This window comes from Asterias rubens, chromosome 19 (genome assembly GCF_902459465.1).
Source record: "Asterias rubens chromosome 19, eAstRub1.3, whole genome shotgun sequence".
Lineage (NCBI taxonomy): Eukaryota > Metazoa > Echinodermata > Asteroidea > Forcipulatida > Asteriidae > Asterias > Asterias rubens.
Window position 1 is genome coordinate 50,565 of NC_047080.1, and position 27,535 is coordinate 78,099.

At 39.3% G+C, this 27,535-nt stretch overlaps 2 protein-coding genes across 2 annotated transcripts; one reads left to right on the forward strand and one right to left on the reverse strand.

The window, feature by feature from the left end:
• Positions 1-547: 547 nt before the first annotated feature.
• On the forward strand, positions 548-11,861 carry LOC117303290 (cation channel sperm-associated protein subunit beta-like). Its single transcript, XM_033787456.1, has 11 exons — positions 548-577; positions 3,495-3,574; positions 3,744-3,896; positions 4,341-4,491; positions 4,952-5,119; positions 5,451-5,552; positions 5,973-6,124; positions 6,568-6,676; positions 7,662-7,702; positions 7,896-8,024; positions 11,685-11,861. The coding sequence occupies exons 3-11, from the start codon at positions 3,786-3,788 to the stop codon at positions 11,859-11,861; spliced, it is 1,140 nt and encodes a 379-aa protein (XP_033643347.1). The 5' UTR covers positions 548-577; positions 3,495-3,574; positions 3,744-3,785.
• A 2,353-nt stretch (positions 11,862-14,214) lies between these two features.
• LOC117303447 (microfibril-associated glycoprotein 4-like) lies at positions 14,215-27,424 on the reverse strand. Its single transcript, XM_033787645.1, has 3 exons — positions 26,991-27,424; positions 17,126-17,405; positions 14,215-16,801 (listed from the first exon to the last, which is right to left on the reverse strand). The coding sequence occupies exons 1-3, from the start codon at positions 26,991-26,993 to the stop codon at positions 16,122-16,124; spliced, it is 963 nt and encodes a 320-aa protein (XP_033643536.1). The 5' UTR covers positions 26,994-27,424; the 3' UTR covers positions 14,215-16,121.
• Positions 27,425-27,535: the final 111 nt, after the last annotated feature.

The following is a 27,535-nucleotide window of genomic DNA, read 5'->3' on the forward strand; positions in this document are numbered from 1 at the left end:
TGTGTCTTTTGACTATTTGAAGAAAACATACAAATTAACACTAAAAAAAAAAAGCCTGGTAAACATTTCGAGGCAAGTATAATGCATTTTTAGAGGGATATGCCCCTCGTTTTAAAGGTTTGCTGTCGAAAATGCACTCTGCATAATATTTTCGAGTGGTGCTACGGGTAGCAGTCAGGTTGGCTCCTAGTGGTCCCTCATTTCATTTATGTGCACCCGTTCGCAAGTAAGAGGACCACAGCCTTGCATGTGGATTTAGTACAGGGGTCTCCTCCCACGTCTAAAACTTATACTTCTTCTTATTTTGTCTTCTCCAAAAAATTGTTGTGATGTTTTTATGTAAAGGATGCTGTGCCATCTTTATTATTCAGATTCAGATTATTACCCTTTGGTCCCATTTTAATATCGATGGCGATCAATGATTACCCCACTTTACCCAATAATTATTGCTTTTGATTTAAGGCGGCTCTCCATACTACATTACTTCAGAACGTCACAAGGCGGCGCTTTTCAAGCGCATCGCAAAGAAAAGTAAAAGTAGCAACTTTCCAAGAAATCTCCGAACGTGGACACTCATGTACGTAACTTCGTAAGTAAGGTGGTTAATTTTGTGTAGTATTTTTTTCTAAGAAGTGATGTCCCACAGGTTATTGTATGAAATATTTCCCTTTAAGATATCTTAGGAGCCGTTCCATTAGTTTGTTTTGGTTGAAAAAAATAAGGACAACAGAACAGGCGTTTACATAGTTGCGATAACGTAACCCTCCTCCCGACGGCCGCCAGGAGGAGGGTTACGTTATCGCAACTAGCATTTACATTGCTTGGTCTTCCTACCTCCATTTTGGTTGGGGAGTTGGATGGCAGGCAATTGATAAAGCAGTTAGCAGAGTACGACTTTCCATGGACTTACAAATGCCCAAAACATGCGGGGGGATACATAGAACTAAAATGTTAGTTGAAAAAAGGGGATGGTCGTATTCTTTCACTCAGGTGAGGTTGTGTTGTGTCCAATCTGCCAAAGAAAAATTGGGGAGGTTGGGCACAAACTTGATCCTGGCGCAATACACCAATCCATTAATTATGCTCGCCTTTCCACGGCACTCGTGTGAGCAAGAACACATGAGCCTCTCCAATGCCATTATTAATCATCAGCCTCTGCCGAGCACGCAAACTTGATGGACCGATTTAGATTTGCTAAGGCAAATTAAACCCACACACCAGATCCACGCAGATTTCAAGCCTTGCGCAAATTTTTTTCTGTAAAATCTTTTTCAGGGATTGGCATGCGCATTAAGTTCAAATCACGAATCAAAAGTCATTTCCGCAACTTTATATTCCACATTAGGGCGAGTAAAAAAAAACATAATTCACGTCCGGGTTTTTCAAAAAAAGGAGGAAGAGGGGCTTTTTATTTTTTATTTCGAGATGGCCACCATTCTTTGTTAAAATGTTAAATATCCAGTGCTTTTTCTACTGCTGAAATACACAAAACATAAATGAAACAATTTAGTCGAGGCATTCAGACTAAAATAAAAAATAAAATAAAAAAGGAGGCGGCCTGTAAAAAGGAAGTGGGCATGGACGCTAAACATGTTTGTTTTTTTACTTGGCCTTATAGTTTTTCTAAAAGAATCCTTGAGAATTTAAAATGTTCTGTATCAATTAAGTTTGCGTCCAACAGGGTACTAGTGTTGTGTTCAATCCCTGCTAAAAAATAGATAGTTGGCTGGTAATCTTACTCTTCTTAGGCTGGTATTGATCATTTTGAATTTTTGTTGTTTTTGGCTACTTTTTGTGCTTTAAAAGTAGTTTGCGATGAGCATATTATTATCCTCCCAATGGTCAGAAGGATGGACATTACGGTCATTGCAACTAATGCTTAAAAGCAGCTCTATTAAAGGATTCGGCTACTTTTTCAAAATGTCCACAGATTTACATTAAACTTACAGGGTTTGAAGATAATGATAGTGGAAAGCTTCCCTTCAAATATTACTGACTAAGGTTATGTTGTTTTTGAGAAATGAGTAAAACAAGTCACAAAATAGTTTTGGTCTCATGAGACCAAAATTATTTTAGCATGCAAAATCCCCTTAACCAGTTATGATATTATACCTAAACCATAACATAGGCCTAACTGGTTAATACGTTATTACATGCTAAAACTGAGACGAAAATTATTACTTTTACTCATTTCTCAAAAACTGCAGCACCTCAGTAAGTAAAATTTCAAGGGAAGCTTTCTACTATCATAATTTTAAAACTGTAAAAGTTTAATGTAAATTCTGTGGACATTGTGTTTTTGTTAGGAAAAAGTACATACCCTTTAAACTGAACCAAAGTCTAGTCAGCGCAACTACTAATCTTATTAATAAAATAAACTATTGAACTACTATTTTATCATTTCAGATATCTTTGGAGGTGGGATGATTTCCTCCTTGTGTTGTGCAATATCTTCATAATAAGCAAAGTTTTGTTTGTTCCTAACGATGAGAAGAAAAGATGACCATAGGGTAGCCACTGCTGAGATCGTTCAAACAGAACCAGCCCCCAAACTCATTCATTTTCCTGTCATCCAAAAAAACATGAAGTCAAACCAATTGTTTAAGAAATTTTATGAGTTTGTATTCTTAGCCTATACATGCCCTGACTCTGGTATATGGTTCTAGTTTGCTACTGAACATAAACTACACTCAAGATTTGGCCGAGAGAACAGACTCTTGCAAAACATTATTGCAAATAACTTTGATGTACGAGCAGGACAAGTTTAGATGTTATGATGCTGAGATGTTGTTACTGTTCAGTTTTTCTACTGTTGATAATCTCAGGAAGAGTGTTAAGCTCAGGCCATACCACAACTACATCAGGTACATAACGGTATTCTCTGCTGCAAAAAATATGCTTGTCTGATGAACTACTTTTATGATATGCAAGTCTAGTGGGACCCATTTATGAATGCACTTTTCAAGCGGGCGACCAAAGTGGTCCCAAATATTCTAGAAAAATGCATGAAACTTGCACGATCTATTATTACATCAACGAAAAAAGAATAAAGCACAATTGTTACATTTTTTGAGAAATAAAATCCTCTTAAAGTTTTGTGGTTGAACACAGAAAAATTAACTAGAGCAGGATTTTAACCAACGACATCTGGATTACCTTTGCCAGCATTCTAGAAGAAAGCTATCCAGCCCTAAGTTGGCAGTCTCTCTGTTTGTCAGTATCTTACTAGTCAGAATACTAAGTGTTTCAAGACCTGACCCACCATCCCACCAATGAATTTTCCCCCTTGTTTACCAGCAACAAATTGCATGCAATACTTTGAAGACAATATCTGCTTCAATGATTTTGGGTAGAGAATAATAATTTCATACTCTCTTACTCTAGCATTCTACCTTTAAAGTTCGCTGGCAGGTCACTAAAAAAAACGGTTGAGCCTATTATCTTAACATGTTATTTGTTTGGTATGTTTAAACTTTTGTTTTCTTTGAACACAGGTTATCATTTATCAGTTGGATCGCACAGAGAGAACGATGGTTCATTGAATGGAAAATTCTACATAGAGCCAACTCAAATTGTAAGTCTGCTTATAATTCTGCCCCCTCCTTCATTTACTTCAAACAGGGCTGTTCTGTGCCCATGGTCTACCAGTGTCAAGAATTACATGTCAATTCTAAAAAGACCTTTTATCTATATTATCTATATGACTAACAAAAGCATACCTTCCCTTATAATCACTCCATTAGGTATTCCTGTGTGAGATTTCCCCTGATGTTGGCCACAACAGCATGGACACCCGTTCCATTGGGCACGGCTTTAGCTCCATGGGACTGGCACCTAGTGTGACCCTCAAGAACACCACCTGGATTCGAACCCTTCACTTCCCACTTGACTCATGGGTAAGTATCTTTATTTATAGTTTCAATAGTTAGCAATACAGTGAAAACAAAACTATCAATAACCCTACCTTTAAAGGTGGTGTATACCTTTGTTATGTGGATTAGTTTAATTGTTTTAATCCTACAGCTGTAAAAAACATCTTATTTTTAAACATTTGTCAGGTTTTTGAGATAACGCTCTGCAATTCCGGATGGAGCATCCACGTAGGATGACTAATCCCGTATTGAATACACAATCTGCAAATTTTAAGAAGGAAAAAGTGATATATCTTTACATAGCCGTAGTACTTTGAAGTGAAACGTTTCTCAAAATGCATTATACTATCCAAAGCTGCTGTACTTACCATTATGAGTCATTACCAACTGTATAAAGAACTTTTAAAGAACAGAACAGATATAGATAAATTCAACATGCTCTGATTTTGGGTCTTCCTTGTACTCTAGAATATCACACTAGGGGTATGGCAGTTTGTTTCATCCAAGGAGGAAATCTTTACAGCGCATAGTGGCTCAGAAGCTTGGACTGCCCAGGTGAGTCTGGACACCTCAACACAATTCCTACAAACAGCTACATCATTACTGGATCTCACTCAAGGTATTTCATTTCATTTCGCTCACCACTGACCTAAGAATATAAGCAGCATCCAGCAACAGAGTCCAGCTTTCTCCTGAAGTTGAAGACAATCAGAGCATACTTCCTTGAGTCATTAACCACCGGTTCTTTTTAGATCCAACACCTGTCAAAAAGAGATGTTCACATGTTGTTAACTGCAACAACTCTTTGTTAAACTTCCACCATACAAAGTTTGTAATCCTACTTAATGATATTAATATTAGACTCTTATAGTGCACAGATCCGCCAATCAATGAGGTGCTCAATGCATTTGAACAAAGATAAACAGTTAAGGAATGGAATGTTAAAACATGACTTTGTCCTTTAGCGCATTGACACGACCCACCAGGTTTTAAACAGCATTTCAAGACTCTTGTATCTTCTCTGTTAAAAAAAATCTTATACATCACAGAAAACACTGACTTTTGTTTTTGCTCACCAGTGTCCATTGTGAACACTAAGCTTGGAGATCCTATGGTAGCCGCAGGAGAAGTTGCCCAGCCCAGTCTGTTACTTGACAGTGCAGCTTCTCTACACTTGGCAACAGCACCATGCTCGCCTGATATTGCAGTTCTTGGACTTGTGTATAACACAACATTAGAGGCACAGGGTATAGTATGAACTTCCTTGTTCTTTAAGTTATCAGAGAGTTATGGGGGGCCTTTATCAGCAAGTTCTGAGTAAAGGCAACATTGTGGTGCAATGGGTAGACAGCAGGACTTGCACTCATGAGGTTATGGGTTTGAATCCCACCAAGCTACAACTGATTTCACAATGACTAAAAATCAGTATGTTTTGTTTTCAGTTCACACCCTCCCCCAATTTGGACCCTGTTAAACTAAACACTGGTATAGCGCCCTCTAATTTTCTTGTTTGTACATTCTCAGATGTTATTGTGTTTCTTGATTATTGATATGTTTTTTCCCTTCCTTTGTATCAAGGCATTGTGATTGGGGTAACACTAAAAAGCTTTGAAATGGACGAGAACTCGACGCATTGGTACAATGTGACAGCTCAACTCTGCCAATTGATATCTTTGAGTGGTAAGAGGTGCTTTTTGGGTGTTTTCAGAAGCATAGGTCAGGCTTCAGTAACAACGGCAGAGCTAGGGCTTTTTAGTGGGGGAGTGTCTAGCTTTTTATTTTGGGAGGGGGCACGCTGAAGTGGGGGGGTTCTACTTTTACACTATAAGGATCCCATGTGAGCTATGTATGAATTCTTACATTTTGGGACTTGGTATCGCTATAAGTTTGAACATTTTTGGTGGGCATGTGCCACCCCCCCTTGAAAACGGGAGATTGAGAACCCAATCCACATACATGTAGTGCCCCCAATGGGGGTTTGAACCAGGGCCCTACGAGATGGAAGGTGAGGAAAGATGCCACTACACCAACCTGACGGCCATAAATGGCTCAGGATCCATGTTCTCTTTTATAATTTATTGTCTAATTTTTTTCTTTAAGATTGTGGAGAGGTAACCTTAATTGACCTGGTGCTGACGGCTGATCCATCCTTGCTTCTACTGACGACACACGGTCTGTTCCTTGGTCAACTCCCAAATGACGACTTATCGGATGATTCAACCTCATCAATTGAAACATTCGCCCAGGGACAGGTAAGTTGACTCCAAGATTTATGATTTGTTTTATCATTGTCTTCTTTTTAAGTACGATTGGTCAAAGTGCAGAGTCAGAAGCCTATAGGATTTGTGTGTGAGTGGCCAGCCTTTGACGGTAATTGTGCTTTTGTACTGCGGTTTTCAGGGATTTTCTTCTTTTTGGGGGGGGGGGGGGGGGGGGGGGTCAGGGGAGGGTTGCTGGAGGCTGGTCAATTCCTGCAAGGAGTTTCAGATCTTAAGAATTAAAGCTTGCTATCTGCAAGACACGTGAAATATTTTGACATTTTTTTTAAAAAACTCTTTCTTCTTAATTTTGGTATTTTCCTTAACACAGCGGAAGTTAAAATTTATGAGGAGCTTGGTCGTAGATTATGCAACATTTTTATTGGTCCAGGTATATTATATTATATTATATGCAAACTTTGGTTTTTTTGGCACAGGTTTCTTGGAGTGAGATTGATTTGGACAACTCGATCTCATATTCCTCATTCCATCTTGTCCATACGCCAGTTTGCCATGATAGCTACTACAAATCATCAACTGACCAAGGTGAGTGGTGCTTCTTTTTTCATTTTTACTTCAAAGGATTTGAAACTGCATGGTGAAATTATTGCGGTTGAGTAGTTTTGGTTCTGAAGACCCCTGGTTGATAACTCAACATTTAGATCAGTATGCTCTGTTCATCTAACTGTTAAAAACTCAAACATATATCTGTACCCTCCCTTCCAACCCACACAAGGGGGAGGGGAGGCGAGGAGGGAGGGGGGATTGGGAACACTGACTGGGGTTATCAACCCAACCAGCATCCAACTCGGGATTTAGAGATGCTTCTGAGGGACATACAGTCCCCCAGCCCTCCCTCCAAAAAAGACTGTCATTTTTATGCAAGTAATATTTCAAAAATTGTGAATCACAAATCTTCAATTAATGATGTGAATCAGCACTTCTGTAAGTTACACTTGGTTGTTTTAAGGGGATGGGACATGTACAGGATTTGAGGCAATGCATGGTGAGGTATCAATGTATCTTTAGGTGGTTTGTGGTAGCACTATGTGTTTGTAGGATTTGAAACTTTGCATGGTGGAAATAAGATATAGAAGAGTTTGCGGTAACACCATGTTATAGCTATCTCTAAATGAGTTGGGGGTGGTTCTGAAAAGAACCGTTGGATTAACTCGACATTTCGATCAGTATGCTCTGATCATCTTCTGGAGAACTATGTGTTTTATAGCAAGATCTCAAATGAACATAATCTACCCAGCAAGTATTATAGCAAGATCTCAAATGAACATAATCTACCCAGCAAGTATTATAGCAAGATCTCAAATGAGCATAATCTACCCAGCAAGTAGATATTTATAAGGTGTTACCACAAACTGTTCTTTTGTACATCATTATTTGGGGGGAAGAATACACTTGAGGCAATCTCTCGCAACTTCAAAGCAAAACTTTTTTTAACAAACTAACCTGTAAAAATGTATTTATGATAAATAACTTAATCAGAGACTCAAGTTCTTTTTACGTTTTTTTCCAGAGGCATATGTAATAATGATAGGAAATGAGAGCAGTGAGAAGGTAAGAAGGTATAAGCTCACAATGAAATCTTGTTTTATATGTTAGAATCACTTTTGATAAGTTTATGGGGCAAATGTTTGTTGAAGCCTGTATAGGTCCACTTTAAATTGATGTACAGGGCCACTATGGTCATGTTGATGCAAATATTTAATTGACTGTTCTTGATTTTTATGAATTGCTTATTTAATTTTAGGAGATCTTTCTGAGTTCTTCACCTTACTCTAACTGGACGATCTCACCACCAAGCAGTATCTTGAGCCAATCTCAGAATCTTCTTTATGACCACCATACTGATAGCTTTGTTGCGCTACACCAAAATAAGGTACAATATAGTAAGGCAACAACCTTGTGGTTTAAAGGGACTTACACGCAGTGCCTTTAAGCAGCGTTCTCCCTTGATGCCTTTTACAGTGTTCTGCTGACCAAACACCAGGCAAAACTCAGTCCTAATTTGCTTCTCTTTTTGTTTCTCTATTAGCCTGTCATTGGTCTGGTTTTATTTTTGTTCTAGTGTTGCCCTCCCTTTGTTAATGTTAGGCGCTCTATTCTTTGTATAGCGCGTTATAAATGATTTGTATTATTATTATTTATTATTAGTCCCAAGTTATCCGGCTGGCTAGTTCATTAATTTGACTGAAATGAATTGAAGATTCTCCCTTGATGCCCTTAACAGTGTTCCGCTGACCAAACACTAGTAAATACACCTGAGGACCAGTCAAAACTCAGTGCCAAGTTATCGGGCTGGCTAGTTCATTAATTTGACTGAACCGAATTGAAGATTCTCCCTTGATGCCCTTAACAGTGTTCCGCTGACCAAACACTAGTGAGAACACCTGAGGACCAGTCAAAACTCAGTCCCAAGTTATCCGGCTGGCTAGTTCATTAATTTGACTGAAACGAATTGAAGATAACCATGCAGAACCAAAACAGGAATGTATTGTTGAGCTACCTCATTATACAAGGAAGTATACTCATAACTTTGTATAATGATTGGCATTGATGTTAAACTCTCCATGTCGGACTATGGTAATTTTCATCCGCAATCTGTCACCAATCATTGCTGAGAAAAGTGAATGGTCATCTTCGGGCCTTGGCTTTACTTTCCCTACTCCCTCTGGGAGATGTACCTATTTATGAAGCTGCTAAATGACTGTGTACTTTGATAATGTCATTACAGTATTAATCCCAAGGACACTGTAGGTTAGTGAGTTGATTATACTTCCTCCCAGTGATAGTAAAAAACGGCTGATCAAAAGTTTAAAAAAAAAAGCCATTTGAGTGTCTTAAAATACTAAAATCTGCAGTTTTATATTTGAAGGTATGATCATTGAATGAATCCATACTTGTTTAGAATAATGACAGCGTGTTCCAACCTCATCTTTGGCTGCAGCATCCATCAACGCACACCAACCTTCAGAAATCTGAGAAACTATCATGAATAGTTTATAAGATTCAAAAGTTTTTTTTTTTTTTTTTTTGGGGGGGGGGGGGGTGAAGAAGTATTTAAACCATATAACTTTGAAGGGAATCTTTTTCCAAAACAGATTATACTATCAACAGCTGCAGTGATTCTCACCATTTAGTTTTTTTTTTATGTTCATTTATTTTTTTTAGTCATTACGAAACCCTTAAGGAATTATGCTTCACTGTTTGTAAGTGTGATATTTTAAAGATTAAACCTAAAATGAACTGACCTTAACCTATTGCTCCATTCTTATCTTAGTACCTCCCTGACCAGGGTGATTATGTTGTTAAGGTTTTTAATTCGGGGCATTTTTTGAAGCCGATGCAAGATCCTGGATTATTTTTACTGCTGGATGTTCTCAGCTATTACTAAATCATCGTAGGTACATCCTCTCTTTTAATTTTTGTCACAAATTTGAGTCATAAATGGTAATATTTTTAGACAAATGTGTCGCAATCCTGTTGGTAAGACATTATGTCACATGCTTTATGTGAAGGCTTTGGAAACTTCCGGCTCCAAACCTGTCTAAGTTCTACATTTATTCTTACTAATGTCACACTAAAAAACAGATTTGAAATTAATATGGTTGCACCATGTTATTATCATGCTACCTCTATTTTTATTTCTGTATGCCCCTTTGTAACCCCTAGTAAGTGGATTCAGACAAACAACAAGTTGTCAAACCTGTTTTAAAAGCACAGTACCAACTCATCAGGCCCAAACCGGCACCTCAAACCAAACTGACACATTGGGCCAAGTGAGCAAAACAGGAACACACAATATTCCAATGGCTTATGCTTGACCACAAGAATAATTGAATGCCCCATGATTGCCACACGTTGTTAGGAGATAGGCAACAACAGCACAAACTTGCTGAAGATAATCAGAGCATACTGATTGAAACGTTAAGTTGTCAACCACTGGTTATTTTCACAACCAACACTCGCCCACAAGAGATTTCCACTTGATGGTGTTAGCGCAAATCTCACCTGATTATACTCCCACCATGCAAAGTTTCAAATCCTACTTAGCACAAACTTGGAAAATTCTCTTTAAAAACTTTGAGTACCCTAAAACTAGCCATCAAAGTGACCAATCATTTCTTGGGTTCTTAATCATTCCATAAACTGACCTCTAGAGCATCCTGAGTCTTTGGTTAGTAGGGCAGACGGTGCCAGCTTGATGTAAGAGGAAGCAACAACGACCAATTGCTGTTCCTATTAGGTGCCATTCAATTTGCCTCGGACTGGAGACAGTTTATCTCCCTTTTATTATCAGTCGAAAGCCGTCTGTAAGCTGGCTGCTAAATAGAGTAAGCCTTCCTCCATTTGTCAGTTCATTTATTGATTCTAGACGTGAAGCCAGAAAATCAAACCTATTCACTATACTAGCCAAGAACCGTTGTTTGAGGGTAAAACCTGTGCAGTCAAGTTGGGGCTGAAAACCCATTCCACATAGTGCCCCCAGTGTGATTCGAACCAGGGTCCTATGTCGATGGCGAGGCAACACACCACTACACCAACCTGACCAGCCTTTGAGAAACACTCTGATAGGGTTGAAATGTCGGGCTGTAAACTACGCTTTGCATTTATACCATACAGTGCAGGTCCTATTGGCTGGCAGTTTGCAACAGCTAATTCTGTAGTCTCAATAAAAGTTATTTCTTTTTCCAGGTGACAAAATATCATTGCCTTAGTTTGTTCTCCGCACTTTTTTAAACATCATTTTCCCGACTGTTTCCATTGAAATCTAATTATTTGTGTCATCTCTTACTCGATTCCTACATCATCCTTGAAGCTAACGATACTCGTTTGACTCGCATCCAAGGCACCCCCAGCTGGCCATCTGGGTCTTGGCAAGCCACATTAGCTTTAATTACTGGCGGCAGCAAGCACCTGGGATTTTCCAAGCCTTAAAAACTCCTAATTGGCAACCTTGTTTCATCACTTCCTGACATTACTCACTGTAGAATCCAATCTGCAACAAAAAGTCCCCACTGTTACTAAGCTGTACTGAGATCCTGTTATAAGGGCCCCAATTTCATAGAGCTGCTTAAGCATGACAGTAGCTATTAAAGCATAACAACATTATGCAGACCAGAGTAAGGTTACCAGCCAAAATAACATTTGATATGTATGATTTGTGACTGGTTTCCTGCGTATTAATGCTTTGCAGAAATTTGCTTAGCAATATTTGCTGCCTAAGCAGCTCTATGAATTTGGGGCCCAGATCATAATTTTAGAGTTCGGTCACTAGGGAAATCACAAAAGTCCAAACTTGGCACCAAAGACAAAGGGAACAATTTTCCCACAGTGTAAGAGCATCTTTGGTTTCAAGTGTAAACAGTGCCCTCACAGATGAGCTGGAAGGAAGACCTCTTATTGGCTGAAAGTTTCATGAACATGTAGTTTGTTTAGAGACTAAGAGTCAAAAAGAGAACTGTAGTGTATTTAGTTATTTCTTGAATCAGAAAATGCGCTTTATAAGTTTGTATTATTATTAATTATTATTAAACAGGCTTCCAAGTCGGTAAGAACCTTCAGTGCTAGCCAGCTTCTGGATGGTAACGCAAGCAACCGCTCTCACTACCCACCCTTCCAGCTCCCAGGAACCTTCCATCCTGCTCACAGTCAAGCGATGTGTCTTCATCCAACGGAGCATGAGATATTCGTGTATGGAAATCAGGTAGGGTAGATTTTGTTCAGTCATTGAAACTGTTTGTGGCAGCAGACAAGCCACTTGGGCAAACAGAATGCAATCATTCGCGCAAATGTATATGATTGTTTGAAAGATTGGTTTCGCACTCTGTAATGTCAATATGGTGGCGCTCTTTAATTAAGCTGGTGACACTGCGTACGTATTTGTGTACATCATGACATAAAATAATTAATTTGTCATTTAAACTCCACCTGACTGTGTTATCATCCAGCGAAAAACAACTCCACCTGACTGCGTTATCAACCAGCGAAAAACACCCTATACACCATCTGCTTATTATGGGTTATCTTGCTGTATGCCATTTTTAAAAGCACCCACCAACACATCAGATGGAATGTTCATTTGCCTATGGTTGCAAAAGACACAAAAACCACAACAATACCACACAATACAACCAATATGAGCCGATGTAATTTGTACGTCTTGAGTGAGTACTACTCCTTCCCAAACCGATGTTATACCGTCCCTTTCTAAAATTGGAAAAGCTTAAGTTGTAGGAACATCCCTTTTGATCTTCCTGGTATTAATATCCCACATAAAGACATCATTGCAGATTGGATCTGGCAACAGGATTCTAACCAGGGTGGTTAACTGAAAAAAGGGAAGTACCGTTAAGCCACCTTGATCCATACGTGGGCTGAATATTCTTGAATAGAGGTAACTGCAATTCATGCTCGTGTAGGGAATGCTTATCAAAAGTGATTTGTGTTGCCGGGAATTTACATCCAGCTGCTCAAGCGAGTAACCGTGGTCTAGATTTTTTCACATATTTATGTCCCTTTGTTTCTTGCTATAAAAGCAAAGTATTCAAGCTTTTAAAATTGATGGGAAAGACAGGGACTCGGCTGCAGAGCTAAATTTCAAATAGCTGCTTCTTAAGCAGAAAAGATTGCTCAACAATTGTCTGCTAAGCAGAAATGAGCAGTAAACCAGTCATAAATTGTACAGGTGGCATGTTATTTTGGCCGGTAACCTCATTCTTGTAAGCATCATTTTGATGTGCTTTAGGCTACTCTTTGTGCTCAAAGGCAGCTCTATAAAATTTGGCCCATCAGTTGTTGAAGCCAATCGGCCAACCCAGTCGGCACATAGCAAGACCTTCTAGTTTCTACCACATTTATTTCCATATGCCAACCCACCTGCTCATCCCCAAGTCTCGCTATTGACACGACCGACCTATACAGAGAGCACACAGGAAACGAAACTCGGTGATGATGGCTAAAGATGGCTGGAAGTTCCCCCCTTGTGATTAGTCATGTGGAGGTGTGAACTGATGGGGGAACTGAACTTCTTGGTCTTCTTGTATTGTTGTTTTGTCTTGGTGTCTGCACTCTACTTCTATGTTGAGACTCTGCAAAGTCCGATGTTGGAATATCATGCTTAGACACGCGAGCTTGCACCTGTGCTTATAAGACAGTTTCTTCATTCCTATTGGTCGAGAGCAACGGCTGAAACAGTTGTGCCACATCACGCGATACGCTTGACGCGCACAGCATCTCCAAGGAGTTGTTTACTCGAGGGCTTTACCATTTCATAGCTGGAGGAGTGTTGTGTTACAAGAAATCATTGTCAAACAATTATAATTTTTGCTTTTATTTTACCTTTTGACAAAAAAGTGTTGATGTTTTTTGACGAAAAAGGTATTTATGCATGGGAATCAAAGTGTGTTGATTTGGTTTTCAACTAGTGGTTTAAACCCGCCGAGGCCTGGTGCTTGATACGTAACCTCGACTTTGTCTCAGTAAAATTATCAAGTTAGGGCCTTGGCGCGGGTTTAAACCACGAGTTGAAAACCTCTTCGACCACACATTGATTCCCTTATGAAGGACTGAATTAGATCTCTTTGAGACAAATAAATTAAGACTTGTTGTTGTTGTTGTTGTTGTTCTTCTTCTTCTTCTTCTTCTTCTTCTTCTCCTTCTTTTTTCTCGTCTATTTGCACAACAAGAGGTTGAATGAGATCCTTCCCTTTTTTCAACCCTATCCCACCCCAGGGTAGAGAGAGCTCTCTTATAGGCAGTCATTCTCTCACAGGACCATACCCCAATTTCATACAGTTGTTCAAGCGGAAAATGAAGCGGAAAACAATTTTCTGTTAAGCAAAAATTTGCTTTATACCTGTCACAGTATTGTGTTTAAGAAATGCCATTTTTGCTGCATGGTGACAATATTCTAATAAGTCTAATTTTGTTGCGCTTAGCTACTTTTTGTGCTTATGAAATTGGTCCCATATGTCATTAAGTTTAATCACACACAGTTCTTCTACACGCTGTGAGCTTGCAAGAAAACAAAACAAAAATCTTAAATAAAGCACATTATTTGCACCTGATTTCATGTAGAATATAACACTTTTTATTCACAAGACTGACCACTTATAAACACTTTCATTTTTAAAACTATTCATGATGAAAGCTACTTATCACTACATTCATTTACAGTTATTTGTATGATTTTACTGGTATTTACTTTTAAAACTTTTCACAATGAAAGCGACTTATCACTAAAATAATTTACAGTTATTTGTATGATTTTACTGGTATTTACTAAGACTGCTTTTATTTCAACGCTTGGTTGGGACAAGAAAAATACACCTCGCAGTTTTTAGGTAAACAAGAATCATAACCACGTTATTAAAGCTTCAGCAGCAGAAGTAGAATGTCTTTCTGCTTATCAAAATTAAGCAGGGAACAAGTGAGGAACAATCACATGGTATTTTGTCTGCTATAAAGAATGCTCCTGTGTCTGTGCTAAGCAATTTGTTTTTGTATTACCAGTAGTCTTGTAGTTATCTAAGGATAATGCAAGCCACTTTTTCATGATGCTTTCTTGTTTGCAATGTGTTCCAGGTTAGGAGAAAATTTAACTTTAGGGTAGGATATTCAAATGTTCAACAAGGTCTTGTACTGGACGAATTGTCCCAATTAGACAGCACAACTATCACATCTACCAAGGGGTACAATAATAAATATTCATAAGGTGATTTGCATACATGATGTAACTGTGACCTAAATCTACATCTACTCATTAGAATAATCTAATTAGGTTACTTTGTCAGCACAGCTGATACAGTGATTAAATGTTGTATGAAAAAGATGCACTATTTACAGCAATATATTGTGGGAATATTTACAGAATAAAGGGTACAATGAAATAAACATTATTGAAATGTTATGTCTTATATAAAACAGATGTGTTTTAGTTAATAATACGATCATGCAAATAAAATAGTGATGGTTACAGCTTGCAATTTGTTTTTAAATATTACTCTACAACAGATTTCTGGAACGAAAGGAGTTTGTTATTATTGTTCAATATTTTGTACAATTGTCTCCCTGAACATTTAAACTAAAATCATGAAAATAGTTTGAATTAGTTAAACATTTTCATAGAAAAGGACATCTGAAACTGGCATTATAATCAACATCAATAGTATGCCAGAGTGAAATCAATCGCTTTTTTTTTTTAGCTGGATCTAAAAAAGATCTAAAAAGCAAAATTATAATATATAAATAGACCTCAGCAAAAGATAATTATCCGCCGTTAAGTAATTGACAGAATCTAAGGCGAGGGAAAACAATTGTAACATTTTAAATGTAAGCAAAAATATAAGGAAGAGCAAGTCCCTTTTTCAAATTTGACATGCCGGTTGTATCTTTTAATTCTTATTCAGTTACAATCGGAAAGATGGCCGTTCAAATTTGTCAGAAATCATGTAGAAGCATTGGCCTTTTCAGCTAAATTATGGGCTTTACAAAGTAATGCAGAGGCGAAGAAAGTAGAACTACTCTCTATGAAAATGTTTTCGTTTCTGGAAACACTTTTATTGCCAAGTGATTAAACAGGGCTTGGTCCTTGTTAGAATTTCTTTGGGCAAATAGTACAAATATATCACACCACTGATAGTGATATCCTGCCCTAAGTTCTATGAACCATAACACCATACCAAGCCTAGAAAATGAAAATGGCCTTGCCCTCTCAAAGTTGAAACATGACAAAAGGGTGTACAACTGCCACAAAGGTCACAAGGGACACACTGTCCATAAAAGGCCACTGGGCATGACAGTGACAAGAGGCACTCACCCTACTTTTCTGACACCCTGTGGATAAACAATCCACACAATTTCAACACTTTTCTCTCATAACCACAATTTTGGTTTTTGCCAAATTTTGCAGCCAAGTTTATGCAAGGTCTTTTTTTCTTCTTCTGTTAGATAAAATTGGAGGTTATTGCATATTTTATTCCATCCGCCTGATTTTCATTTCTGTTGCTTTATACGAGTAAAACGGCAATAATCCATCGGTCTCCTTCCACTCAATACCATCATCCCAGTCTCCTTGGTACATGTACTGAGAGACTTGGTAGTAGAGGCCATTAAGGTTCGCCCTGTCGCAGCTCTTGAACCACCATCCTCCATTGTGAACCACGGCACAGTTAATACTGCTACTGTCATCATTATCCTTGTCTATGGTCGTGAAGCTCTTTCCGTTGTGGTAGCTGAGTGCATCGGTTGCATTGCCGCCAAGGAAATCTCCCAATCGCAGCCTGAAGTCGGCCCGTTTGCCTTCGATTTTGAAGTCTGAGTACTCAGCATATAGCTGCTGACCCTCCCAGCCGGTAAGTTCCACTCGGAGTTTGTAGTTGTACTGCTCTGTCAGCAGGTGCATAAACTCATTCCCCAACCAGAATTCACCGGTGAGGCTGCCGAACCCTCGAGAATAGACATGCCAGTTTTGGTTGAAATCGACAGAGCCATCCTTGCGACGTTGCAGCAGTGTCCATCCACCACCTTCTGTCGTCATGTCACAGTAGACTGGGATGAGCTCAAAGATACCCCTTGGTTTGATGTAGTAGAGTCCACTCTTTGCTGATGGTGTCCGTGATTTGGCCTCTTGACAGTCCAGAGGAGCTGCCCCATCTGAAAGAATCAAAAGAAAACCAATTACTAACTTTGTAGTTTATCAAGGTGCAGTGAAGAGAGACCTTCTTCTTTTAAAAATAGCACCATGCAATGGTTTACAAGGTGCTGTGGCGCCAGGAACACCGGAGCGAGCCCCTTCTCTTTTTGATAAGTGCACTGTGTTCTTTTATGTGCGTTACACACCACACGGGACAATTGGCTTTATGCCCCATCTGAAGTGTCTCGACCGAGAATCAAATCAACACTCTGCTGATCAGAAACACCAGAGCTTGATTTCGGTGCTCTTAACTGCTAACATTTTTTTGTCAAACTCATTCTTACCGATCTTTGTGACATGCCTGTCTGATATCGCTGAAGGTCCGTACTCCCTCGTCATCAGCTTCTCTTGTCTCTCTTTCAACTCCTTGACCTCATCTGTTAATCCCTGCATCTTCTCCATCAGCTGATACACCAGACTCCCTGTATCCGATTGGATCTGGTTCTCAATGTCTTGACTCCTCCGCCTGCCTGCTGGCTTGGCTGTTGAGGGCGCTATGCATAGCCATGTAGCCAGAAGGACCATGAAGATTTGGCAGAACAAGTGTGAGGTTTCGTGTGAAGTCTGGAACAGAAACAAAAATATTAAGAGTTGTAAAATACTTTTGCATCAATAAAAGAAACTTCCAGGCCTTATCTTTTGCTATTGATGGGTCACATCAATTTTCCTCTGGTTAGGAGCACTTCTATGAGGGAAATACAAAATAATATTAGAACTTTGTGAAGGGCACCACAGCAAAAAGCGCAGGGCATCACAGCAATTGCTGTGGGTGTCGTACATGTAGGTTATTTTGAAGCCCAAGGCCAGTGCTTTTTAGCATCATTAGGCCAGTAAACTTTTGACTGGACAAGTCCAACGATCTTGTTTGATTGAATAATAAATATCTTACCTCATAATCAAGTTATGTTCAGATAATATCTTTCAACTCTAAGTATTTTAGTTAAATCCTTTTTTCATTTTTATCCTCGTAAAACATTTTCTTGGTTAGTAAGAGTTTTGAGCTACAAGCCCTGCAGTCTTGTGGAGTTGTCATTTTATCTGATGGTATCCGGCTGTCCCTCAGACAGCTTGCCTCTTATCAACCATGAAACTTCTGGAACTATAACAGTTTCCATAGGATTATCAGCCTCTTCACAACTAACACCAGCTGGATAACTTATCCTTTAAAAAAACCTACAGGTAAACCATAAGCCTTATAGATACATTGGGGACTTGTATGGCGACCAAAATGGATGGGAACTATATAGCCTGGAAGAGAAGACTAGAGTGTTGGACCCTGGGGATCCATGTATTTTTTTAAGCTAAATGATAGCTTTGAGATGTAAATTTCAAAATGATATAGTATTGAAAGCTGCTACAGGCTTCTAAGCAATAGATTTATTGATTACCACAGGTATACATGCCCTTCTAAGGGAGAACTGCATCATCATTGTCCTAAATCTGATCAAGATAACCAGCATCAGCTGTATTGTATCATGTTATTAAAACAAGTAAGTCCATACATCCGGGTTTTACCTTGTTATTTTAAATCACAAGCCCCGTTGTATATCGAAGGTACCCACAGAGCTAATCCTGCATTTTTATTGAACTTGATCACCTGGAAAAGCTATGAAGAAATTGCAAGAGGAAGCGGGCTCTGCTTAATCAGGAAGGGACAATTAATTATTGGTCACCTGCCCCCCGAGGGCGGTATGACTATCCCCTGTCACCGCGCTGTCTAACAACAGGTGTCTGTGGGGATGAGGGATGGGTAACGCCCGAGCTGACCCCCAGGCCCCCCATGCCCCGGAGCGGGGGTCTTCTTGGTCAAGTTGTGTGTGAACTGGTAAGAGAAGGTGATGGAGTGGTTGATGGAGGGGGGGGGGGGGCGGTTGAGAGACAGAGAGGAGGTTTGGGGTGGAGTTTGACCCTTCCATGGCTTCTACTGATTCAGAAGTTGTTGTCTTATCAATGGGGAAATATTGCCTTCGCTGCGTTAATTGATCGATGGGGTTACTTTTCTTGGAGGAAAACTTGGGGGCATTCTGTACCAAAATTAAGAAAGTTTGACCAAGGGATACTGAAATGAAACAAGGTCTAAGGAATGAGACTTTGTTGGCTATTTATCCAAAATTGTCATTTAAAAAAAGGTAGGCGGTGACCTCTAAAAAGAAAGCCGTTGGACGCCCAATATGTTTTTATTTTTACTTGGCCTTAGCTCTGCCCTTGTGTACTCATCAAAGAAACCGTGGGAAGTGGGCAGAAATAATACTTGGGTGTGGACTCACACTCATATCCTCCTCTTTAATTAAAATAGTCATGGAGATAATATCAACAAACAATAATTAACCAAAGTGCTGATTCATTATTTCTGCATTAAGAATGCCTAGTCAGTGAGTTGACCCTTTTTTAAAGCGTTTAAAATCTAAAATGCACGTCTTTTGAGATTTTCTAAGTCTTTCTTACTAAACAAATGTGTCTCGTTGACACTTAATATGTGAGATATAATTCCAATACCTCTAGTCACAGGGCACACTCTAGTGGTGGTCTTATGTCTAGATACAAGGGTTGTGGGTTCCAATCCATCCCAAGAGCATATCGATTTTGAGTCCAAAACACTAAATCAACATTTGCTCCACACACATTCAGTGGAATGCCAAAACCAAAATATTATTCTTGTTATCCCATCCAGTGAAGATTTTGACGATTTCTAAAATTGGGAACAGACCCACTTGGACTTTTATCATTGTCCGCCCCCCCCCCCCCCCTCCCCAACTTCTTGAAGATCTAGTCCAGATGACAACCTCATCCCTATCAAGGAGGCTTGTAATAAATGAAGATAATTGAACTGTCTGAGCCTGGAGCAGATATGGCTCCTGTCTGCTTCAAATCCTTTGTCAATTGTGACAAGGGATGTTCACATGATGTCTGCAACGTTCACAATCCTTGTGACTGTTAAGCCTTAAGAAAACATTCATCTCAAGAATGGTACTAGCCCTGGGATTTCTGTCTGGCTTCCCTGGTTTCTTCTTCAAAACGCTGCTGTAGGCTTCTCACCAAAAGTTTGAATTGCAATTAATTTAAAGAGAGTGATAACAATACGTAATCTTTAAGTACACAAAAGCTTAACATCTTTTGGTATGGGTACTTTATTTCCAAGGTCTACTTTTCTTTTCCTTCAAAAAACTCTTTTTCAATTACTAGCCACCAAGAGGGAATTTCTTGTAACCTAAACAAATTTTTCAACAGCTGTATTTCCAAGGTCCCACTTGTATCAATGATTTGTTTTCTTTCAATGTCCACTCTTAGTGTTTATCTGTAGAGATTTTCCCATAACAAATTTTTCTTGGGGAATGTTTGATTGTTATTTTGAAGAGGGTACTCCCCACCGAGGTCCTTCATGGTTCCTTTCAGACCAGTCTGGGGGTTTTTCATCTCAGGAATGAAATTCCCTCTTGAAGGGGATTCATTAAGAAGGTTTCTTTCTTTTTGTAATATATGTTGTCTTGAGTAAAGTGTCTTTTTTTTAAGCATCCTTCAGGTCTGGAAAATCTCAAATTTAAAACTACGATCACAGACTTTGAACTCAGTCTATGACCCACCCTGCCCAACATTTCATGTTTCTTCAGACGGAGGCCCAGAGACAAATTCCACATAAAAAAGGATTCCAACACGATTCCCCAGCACACATTGACACCCCCCCCCCTTACCCCAAGAAGTAATTCCGTTTTAAGTCCACCATCCTCACCCTGTCATACAAACCAATAAGCTACCTATGCAACCCAGCTGTTAAATTACACACTTGACATTGACTCAACCACAAGAGCTTGAGAGGGGAGGTAATGATAGATCAGAAATGGACTTCAAGAACCTGGTGAGGATCCATTAACACAGCATTGCTCAGAGTTATCTGGAGGGTATCATTAAGCTCGACAGCTTGTACATCACTACCAGAGTGTCTAGAGCATGCTGTAAATGGATCACTGGGGTATGTGGGTGCCCTGAGATTGATTGAGTGAATCTTGTAGGACAGATGAACAGAATGCTGAACTTGAATTCATTTGAGATTCATCATGCCATAGTTCAGGCCTGGAATTAAACAGAAACCACCGCACTGTTGCCCTGATCTTGGCCTTGGTGCCCCTTCAAAAGTTTCCCTGCAGATCTTAAGATTTTCCAATGGAAGTGCCCTTTGCAAAATGAAAAAGGCCTTGTCCTTTCAAAGATGAAATTGCATGCCTAGTAGTTGTATTGTTGTGCTTTCCTGATACATGTATGACAGAGTGAAGTGGTCATACCTGTCAAGTCTCAAGATTTCACCCACAATTTGTTTTGTTTTCACAAGAGATTGCTGAGGTTTAGTTGAGATGCTCTGCAATCCATTGTATTTGAGATGGTTTTCAATTTCCTTTAGTTTTTCATTTAAAAAACAAGATTCTTTTGTGTGTACCACCATTTGTGCATGTTTGTCTGTAGCTGCATGCTTACATTCAAACGCAAGCAAAGAACTCTAAAAAGTACGGAGTGTACAGTGCTTAAAACACATTGGTGTAAGAGTAAAAACAAACTATATTATGACATACTCCATGTAGGTTTGTTTATTATGCTAAGCTGTCTAACTTTGACACAGATAACTTGCCAAGAAGCAATAATCCTTTTGAAGAAGAGGTTTTCAAAAGTCATTTTTATTGATCGAGTGCCACCAGTTGTGCTGTCATTCAAGTTGGATTAACTGCAGAGTGTGTACTCTAAATCAACTGAATAACGTGACTCAGGATTGATTGAGTCCTGTGTCCATGGTCTTTTCCTGATTAGATTCCGATCTCCTACAATGACCAACAATGACCAGTGGACAAAAATGACCATTTAGCAGGCGCAATAATCTTGCTGTATCATCCCTGCATAATCTCAGACGGACATCAAACCTGTTGGCAAGGCATGTATGAGTTCCCCCAATGTGTTAATCCCAGCTGGGATTAGGCTGCAGGAAGCCACAGTTAACAGCTAATCTGTGGGCTGATTGGGGAACAAATGAGGGAGCAGTGGGAATAGATAGAGGTGATGACAACATTATGTAACATTAACCCCATGTCTTGCCACTATAACTTTGGTTTCACACAAACTCTGGTTTAACAAGTTAAACTTTACTGCGACTTTTTTGCTACATTCACATCTTTTAGCTAACCACATACCATAATTCATCCATCCTGATGTTACCCACTAGATTGAAGTCCTGTTCATCATGGTTTAGCAGCCCCCCCCCCCCCCCCCCCCACAGCTGGTTTCTCATGTTCCTACCCTGGTCTAAGCATGGAGGGAGAAAATGGTCTTAACAAAAGCTTTTACCCACTTCCCCAAGCCACAAGCATAATCATTGGTCGAGTTGCCACTTGTGACACAAATGACCGATTTTGCCTTAACTTTCACAGGTTTCTCATGTCATTTGTTGGGTCAAATCATGTATGGATATAATGGTCTTATGACATTACCATTACCATTACTAAGATGTGACACGTGTGCTTTAAAACAGTCATGCAATTATTCCGGATTGTATCAGTCAGTAAGCTTGTTAACTTGTTACTAATCACTACCTACTATTAATCATGAAATAAATAAGTCAGTAAGGGGTTTCATGCACTTTGCCAATTACATAAAGTTCTTCCCTCTAAATAAACTAAATGGAAAATTAATTGCGAGAAGGCCCTTTATCCCGTCTGTCCAATTAAATCTAAATTTAAACCCAAATTGGTTTTGATAAGCCCTTCCTGCCCATGCCTTCCCAGCTCGTTATGGGATTGTTATTGCCTTTTCTGTGTAATGAAAGGAATCCGAGGGAGGTTACGCAATCGTCAACGTCAGAGGGAACTGTTTGTAGAAATCAAGAATCCCGGTTGGTAATGCTGGTTGATTTAAGATATAAGTGATCCTATCTTTGGAGAGCTTAGCCTTTGATTCTGTATGGATGTACATGCTTGTAGACTTCCCCAGTGTTCAGAGCCAGTGTACTTTGTTACTCTCCCCTCCCCCTTCCCCCCACCCCCTTCCCCCCACCCCCTTCCCCCACCCCACCCCACCGCTCCCAACTGAACACTCTCTTATCAGTTTTGGCCGGATTGTGTATGACGTTAACCAATTGATCGTCGCAAAGGAGAAATTGTTTTAATGCGGGAAAAACAATGTTTGCGTGTTTACAAGGACACAGGATTAAGAGAGGATGCATCATTCTAACACTTAAATCCTTATCTTCGCAAAGTGCTTTTGATCGCAACTTGTTTATGTGTCTATAGTTTTGTCTTTTCAAAACACATCTGCTGTTGTTTATGCTGAAACTGGCAGAGTTATGTTGCCAACAGAATGAATTGTTGTATTTACTTGTACTTTTTATTGACTCATTCTGTTATGCCAAGTGTATAATGCATTATCAATTATCTGAAATATTCATTTGTATTAGATATTCACCCATCTATATTAGGCTCTGCCCATCATGCATGATTTGACCAACTACAACCATAAGTATGGTTAGTAAAGTCCAACATGTAAATATCCCATTGCTGTATCATGTCCCATAGCAGGACAGCGCAAAATGCATACGTTGTGTTAGTCTTGGTTCCGAGACCATGTTGTTTGCGCATGCACCATTGTTCCAACCATACCACTGTTTGTCACTGTACATTTGTAATGAACAAAAATAGAGGGCCCTCTCTGTTTATTCAGTAAAACATGTACAGCCTCAGATGAACTCAACATTGATTATGTGTCCATGCACAAACACCATGGTCTTCGAACCAAGACTAGTGTCGTGAATAGTGGCTACCCAAGACATCACAGTGAACAGACAGTTGCTACGCCATTAGTTGGCAGAGAGTACAGATAGAATTAGAATAAGAATTCCAATCCACCAGTTTCAACACTAATACTACAGGATACCTACAATAATTTTTGTTCAACCTCTATAAGAGAAGACCCGAATAACAAATGATTGGAAAATACAGTTTGATAAAACTACAGACAGAAAGAGGATAGAAAAAACAGTGACCCACCTACCGTATGGTGGAGTGATGTGTTGTACATGATTCCAATATACATGTATTAATGAAGCAGATTGGTTCATTAGGGCCTACAGACGATGTGACCTCTGACGTCACACAAAAACCATAACGTGATTCGCGCGCATACCGCCGGGCAAAGCCTTTGTGTTTTGGCAGCCAGCTAGAAAGTGTACGCAATCTTACTATGACTACGCAACTGTTTGTCTGGTGAAACATGACGTATATAGTGTTTTGTCAACAGAGGGCGGTTTGAATGTAAACATAAGTCACATCGTCTATACGGACAAAAACTTGACTTACCCCTCTAAATTTTGTACGCACTCTTAAAAACCTTGGTCTTGTGGCTAAACCACGCTGAAGGAAAATAATTGGGAGTTCCTATTTTATTAGGGACTAAGCCAGGTTTTCAAGCCACTTTTTCCTGTATCTATCAAGTGTTTTGGGCTTTCCATTTCCCTCACAGATCCTTAAGCCGGTCCATTAGTAGAGATTAAGTATGGAAGCAACTTCTGACGCAGTTGGCCACAGGGCTTTTTTTTCTGGCCAGATACCCCGGTCCTATATCATGCCTCGCATCTAAAGGGGTTTCGGAACAGATTAGGTTCAGTTTTCCCCAAAAGATTCCCCAACATCAAAACTTTTTGATGTTGGAATCCCTCACATGGGAGTTGATAAATTTGATCATCAAACTAGGCCTTTTGTTTTTGTAGATTCTTGGCGTTTGATGTTGACTGATTCAAAGCATGTTAAATGTCTGATCCTCCCAGGATGTATGAACACCCTGGTTACGGTGACGGACTATCCTTCATCAGGACGATATTGCCTCCTTGCATCAACGTTTACACATAACAAGACTTAGTATTTACTTGTAACTGTCTGTTGGAATTCTTCAGTTTCTCACTTGCTTTGTGTTTTGTCTTGAAACGCTGCTCAACAACTTTATTAATTCTGCTATTTTATTAGGCTAGATTACAGCAAATTTCTTTGCTAAGCAAAAAATTGCTAAGGAAATTCTCTGTGCTACGAGGGTAAGCAAGATTTTATGTTGTAGTGAGTAAGACAATTATCATCTGAAAAGTCTCCCATTGTTCACAAACAAATTTTTATGAGTTTCAGTTCTGACTGATAACCTCACATGATTTGGAATTTAAAAATTGCTGCACATTGTCGCCCTTTAAATTATTCAGTAATTCATGAACCCCTAGTAGGGCAGGAGGGAGGGTAATCTTAAATAATAACTTCCCTTTCCCCTTATACCTGTTCAGCAGGTAAAGCAAGGGGGTTGTTAATTGCCATCAGCCTCACCTGCTCCTGTAACCAACCACTGGTGCCATAGAACCTAATCCCACTGGCCCCAGTCTAATAACCTCAATAGTCGCACCCAGAGATGTACCCCTACCCCCTACTTTCTCTAAAACCAGACCCCCAAAAAAGTGTCTCGTGGACCCCTTACCCCCGACAACGTAGAGAGAGAGGGTCTACAAGGTCTGTCGGAAGTACTATATTTAAACCCTGTTAAAAGTTTGCTTCCTATTACAATAAGTGCAGCAAGAAATCAAAAGTACATAGGTATGTTTACAGGTGAATTTTGGAGTAGATTAAGGACTTCCCACAAAGTTATTTCTAAACTGATGATGCGTCCTGCCCTTTTATTTTGAACATTCTTTGGAACTGTGTTATGGACCTAGCTGTGACTTTTTTAAAGAAAAACACACTTGTGAAAAAAGCTTTGTCTGGTATTGGCTTTTGTAACCATTTTTAATGTTAAAATTGAAATGTTTTAAATATATTTGTTTTAACCATTAACTAGTTGCTGGCCTCCAAATAACCCCAATTGCCACGGTGCTTTGGCTGTGTGATTGTACACATAGTTAAAATTCCTGTTGAATGTAAACTTGAGTACTATGGATTAGATTTGCTCTTTGTGCAAGGACGACAATACCAAATACAACACACCTGTGATGCAAACATTACATCTGTCTATCAAAGTTTATTGTATGGAAATTGTAACTTAATTCATTCTCATCAAATTACAAAGCTGGATACCAAGTAATCTGCCAGCATGTAATACGTACAAAATGCTTAAATAAATTAGGATTCTTCCAATCTGAATAAACACACATCAAAGTGGAATCCCAAGTTTAATCACCAGTGGATCATATGAGCTACCTACTCGTCTACTGAATACATTTTGGATTGTCTTGAACTCCTAAAAAACAACATAACTAACGTTAAGAGTGATCGTGAGTTTTCATGATGACCCGCAGATTGGACGTGGGTGCCACAGCAGGATCTGCACCCATGACCCTGTTCTTGTGAACACAGCAGGACAGGCTGGTGTCAACTGGTTTGTTTTCCTTCGTGGAAACCTCTGGAGGTGTAATCTCTGTTCATTTTTGGTTTTGAGGATAAGTCCAACAGGTGCTGATGTGTTAGTGTAAACTTGTTAACATTGTGGAAATTAGCAAACATTGTCAAGTTATCAATGGTTACTTGAAAGGTCTGTGTATGTTTGCAGGCCTTACTTGAAGGGGCACAGCAATTTTCCTTGGGTAAGGGGCTCTTCTAAAGGAACATTTAAATTTGTATTGGAACCTCACAAAGGGCACAACCGCAACAAAAAGCACAGGGCACCACGACAATTGCTGTAGGTGCTGGGGTTATTTTGAGGCCTGCTTTTGGTAATGAATCTGAAAGTTAATGGCAACACAAAACCTACTTGAAATACAACAGCTTTAGACAGTACATGTGAAGCATTTTCAGAAACTTTTCCCTTTGGAGTACTGTTGTTACAGAAAATCACATTTTATCCCCCAAAATGAGAATCTGAAAAGTGTTACAGACACATCAGTAATGTTTACTTAGATTGTGTTTTCCAGATAACGGATCTTAATACTTTTCCTGCGAGGACATAATCGATCCAGCCAGATTTTCAGAAATATCTCAAAAATGCTACCACCATTCGTTTCGTTTCAGAGTGGAAATGCTCTATTTATGGATTTCAATTCCATTTTCAGAGCCAGATGGTGATTTCTTTTGAGACCGATTTTCATTTTGCTGAAGTAAAAAATAATTTTTCCCCAAAAACTACATCCATGTAAAATACTGAAATGCAACTTACCATGTTTGTTATTTCCAACTGTTTCCCCTCCCAAAGTAGTCAGCGACACAAGTTCTCCTTCTCAATAATTCAACTTGAAAGAGTCGGATCAAATACAACTGTTTGTGTTTATTGTAATCAATGCTCATTCACGTGTCACAGACATGTACTCATTCAAGCAAGGAGTACCATGCACGATGTAACTCCAATTTGTCAGGGCAGCTTGGTGACTGGTGAAAGCTACACACAGAGAGGGCCAATTTGCCTGAGTAAAAGGTTCCCCTTTGGGGTATTTGTGTTAGATCCTTAGCTGGTGACTGTTTGTGTCCAAGTGAGGACCATCCGCTCTGCACATTTAATCCAATTCTAGTTTGTATTTCATGTGAAGCTTCTTTCTATGTCTTGTTAAACTCTGAAGTTATCAACCCTTGTACCAAACCAATGGCAATTATACTTGTAGTAAAAGACAAACCCTATCAATGTGTGTATAGAAGCAATGATGGGATGACCAGCACATGCTCTATGCAGAGCCACACCCCCTAAGTCACTAGTGGATTCCTATTGGT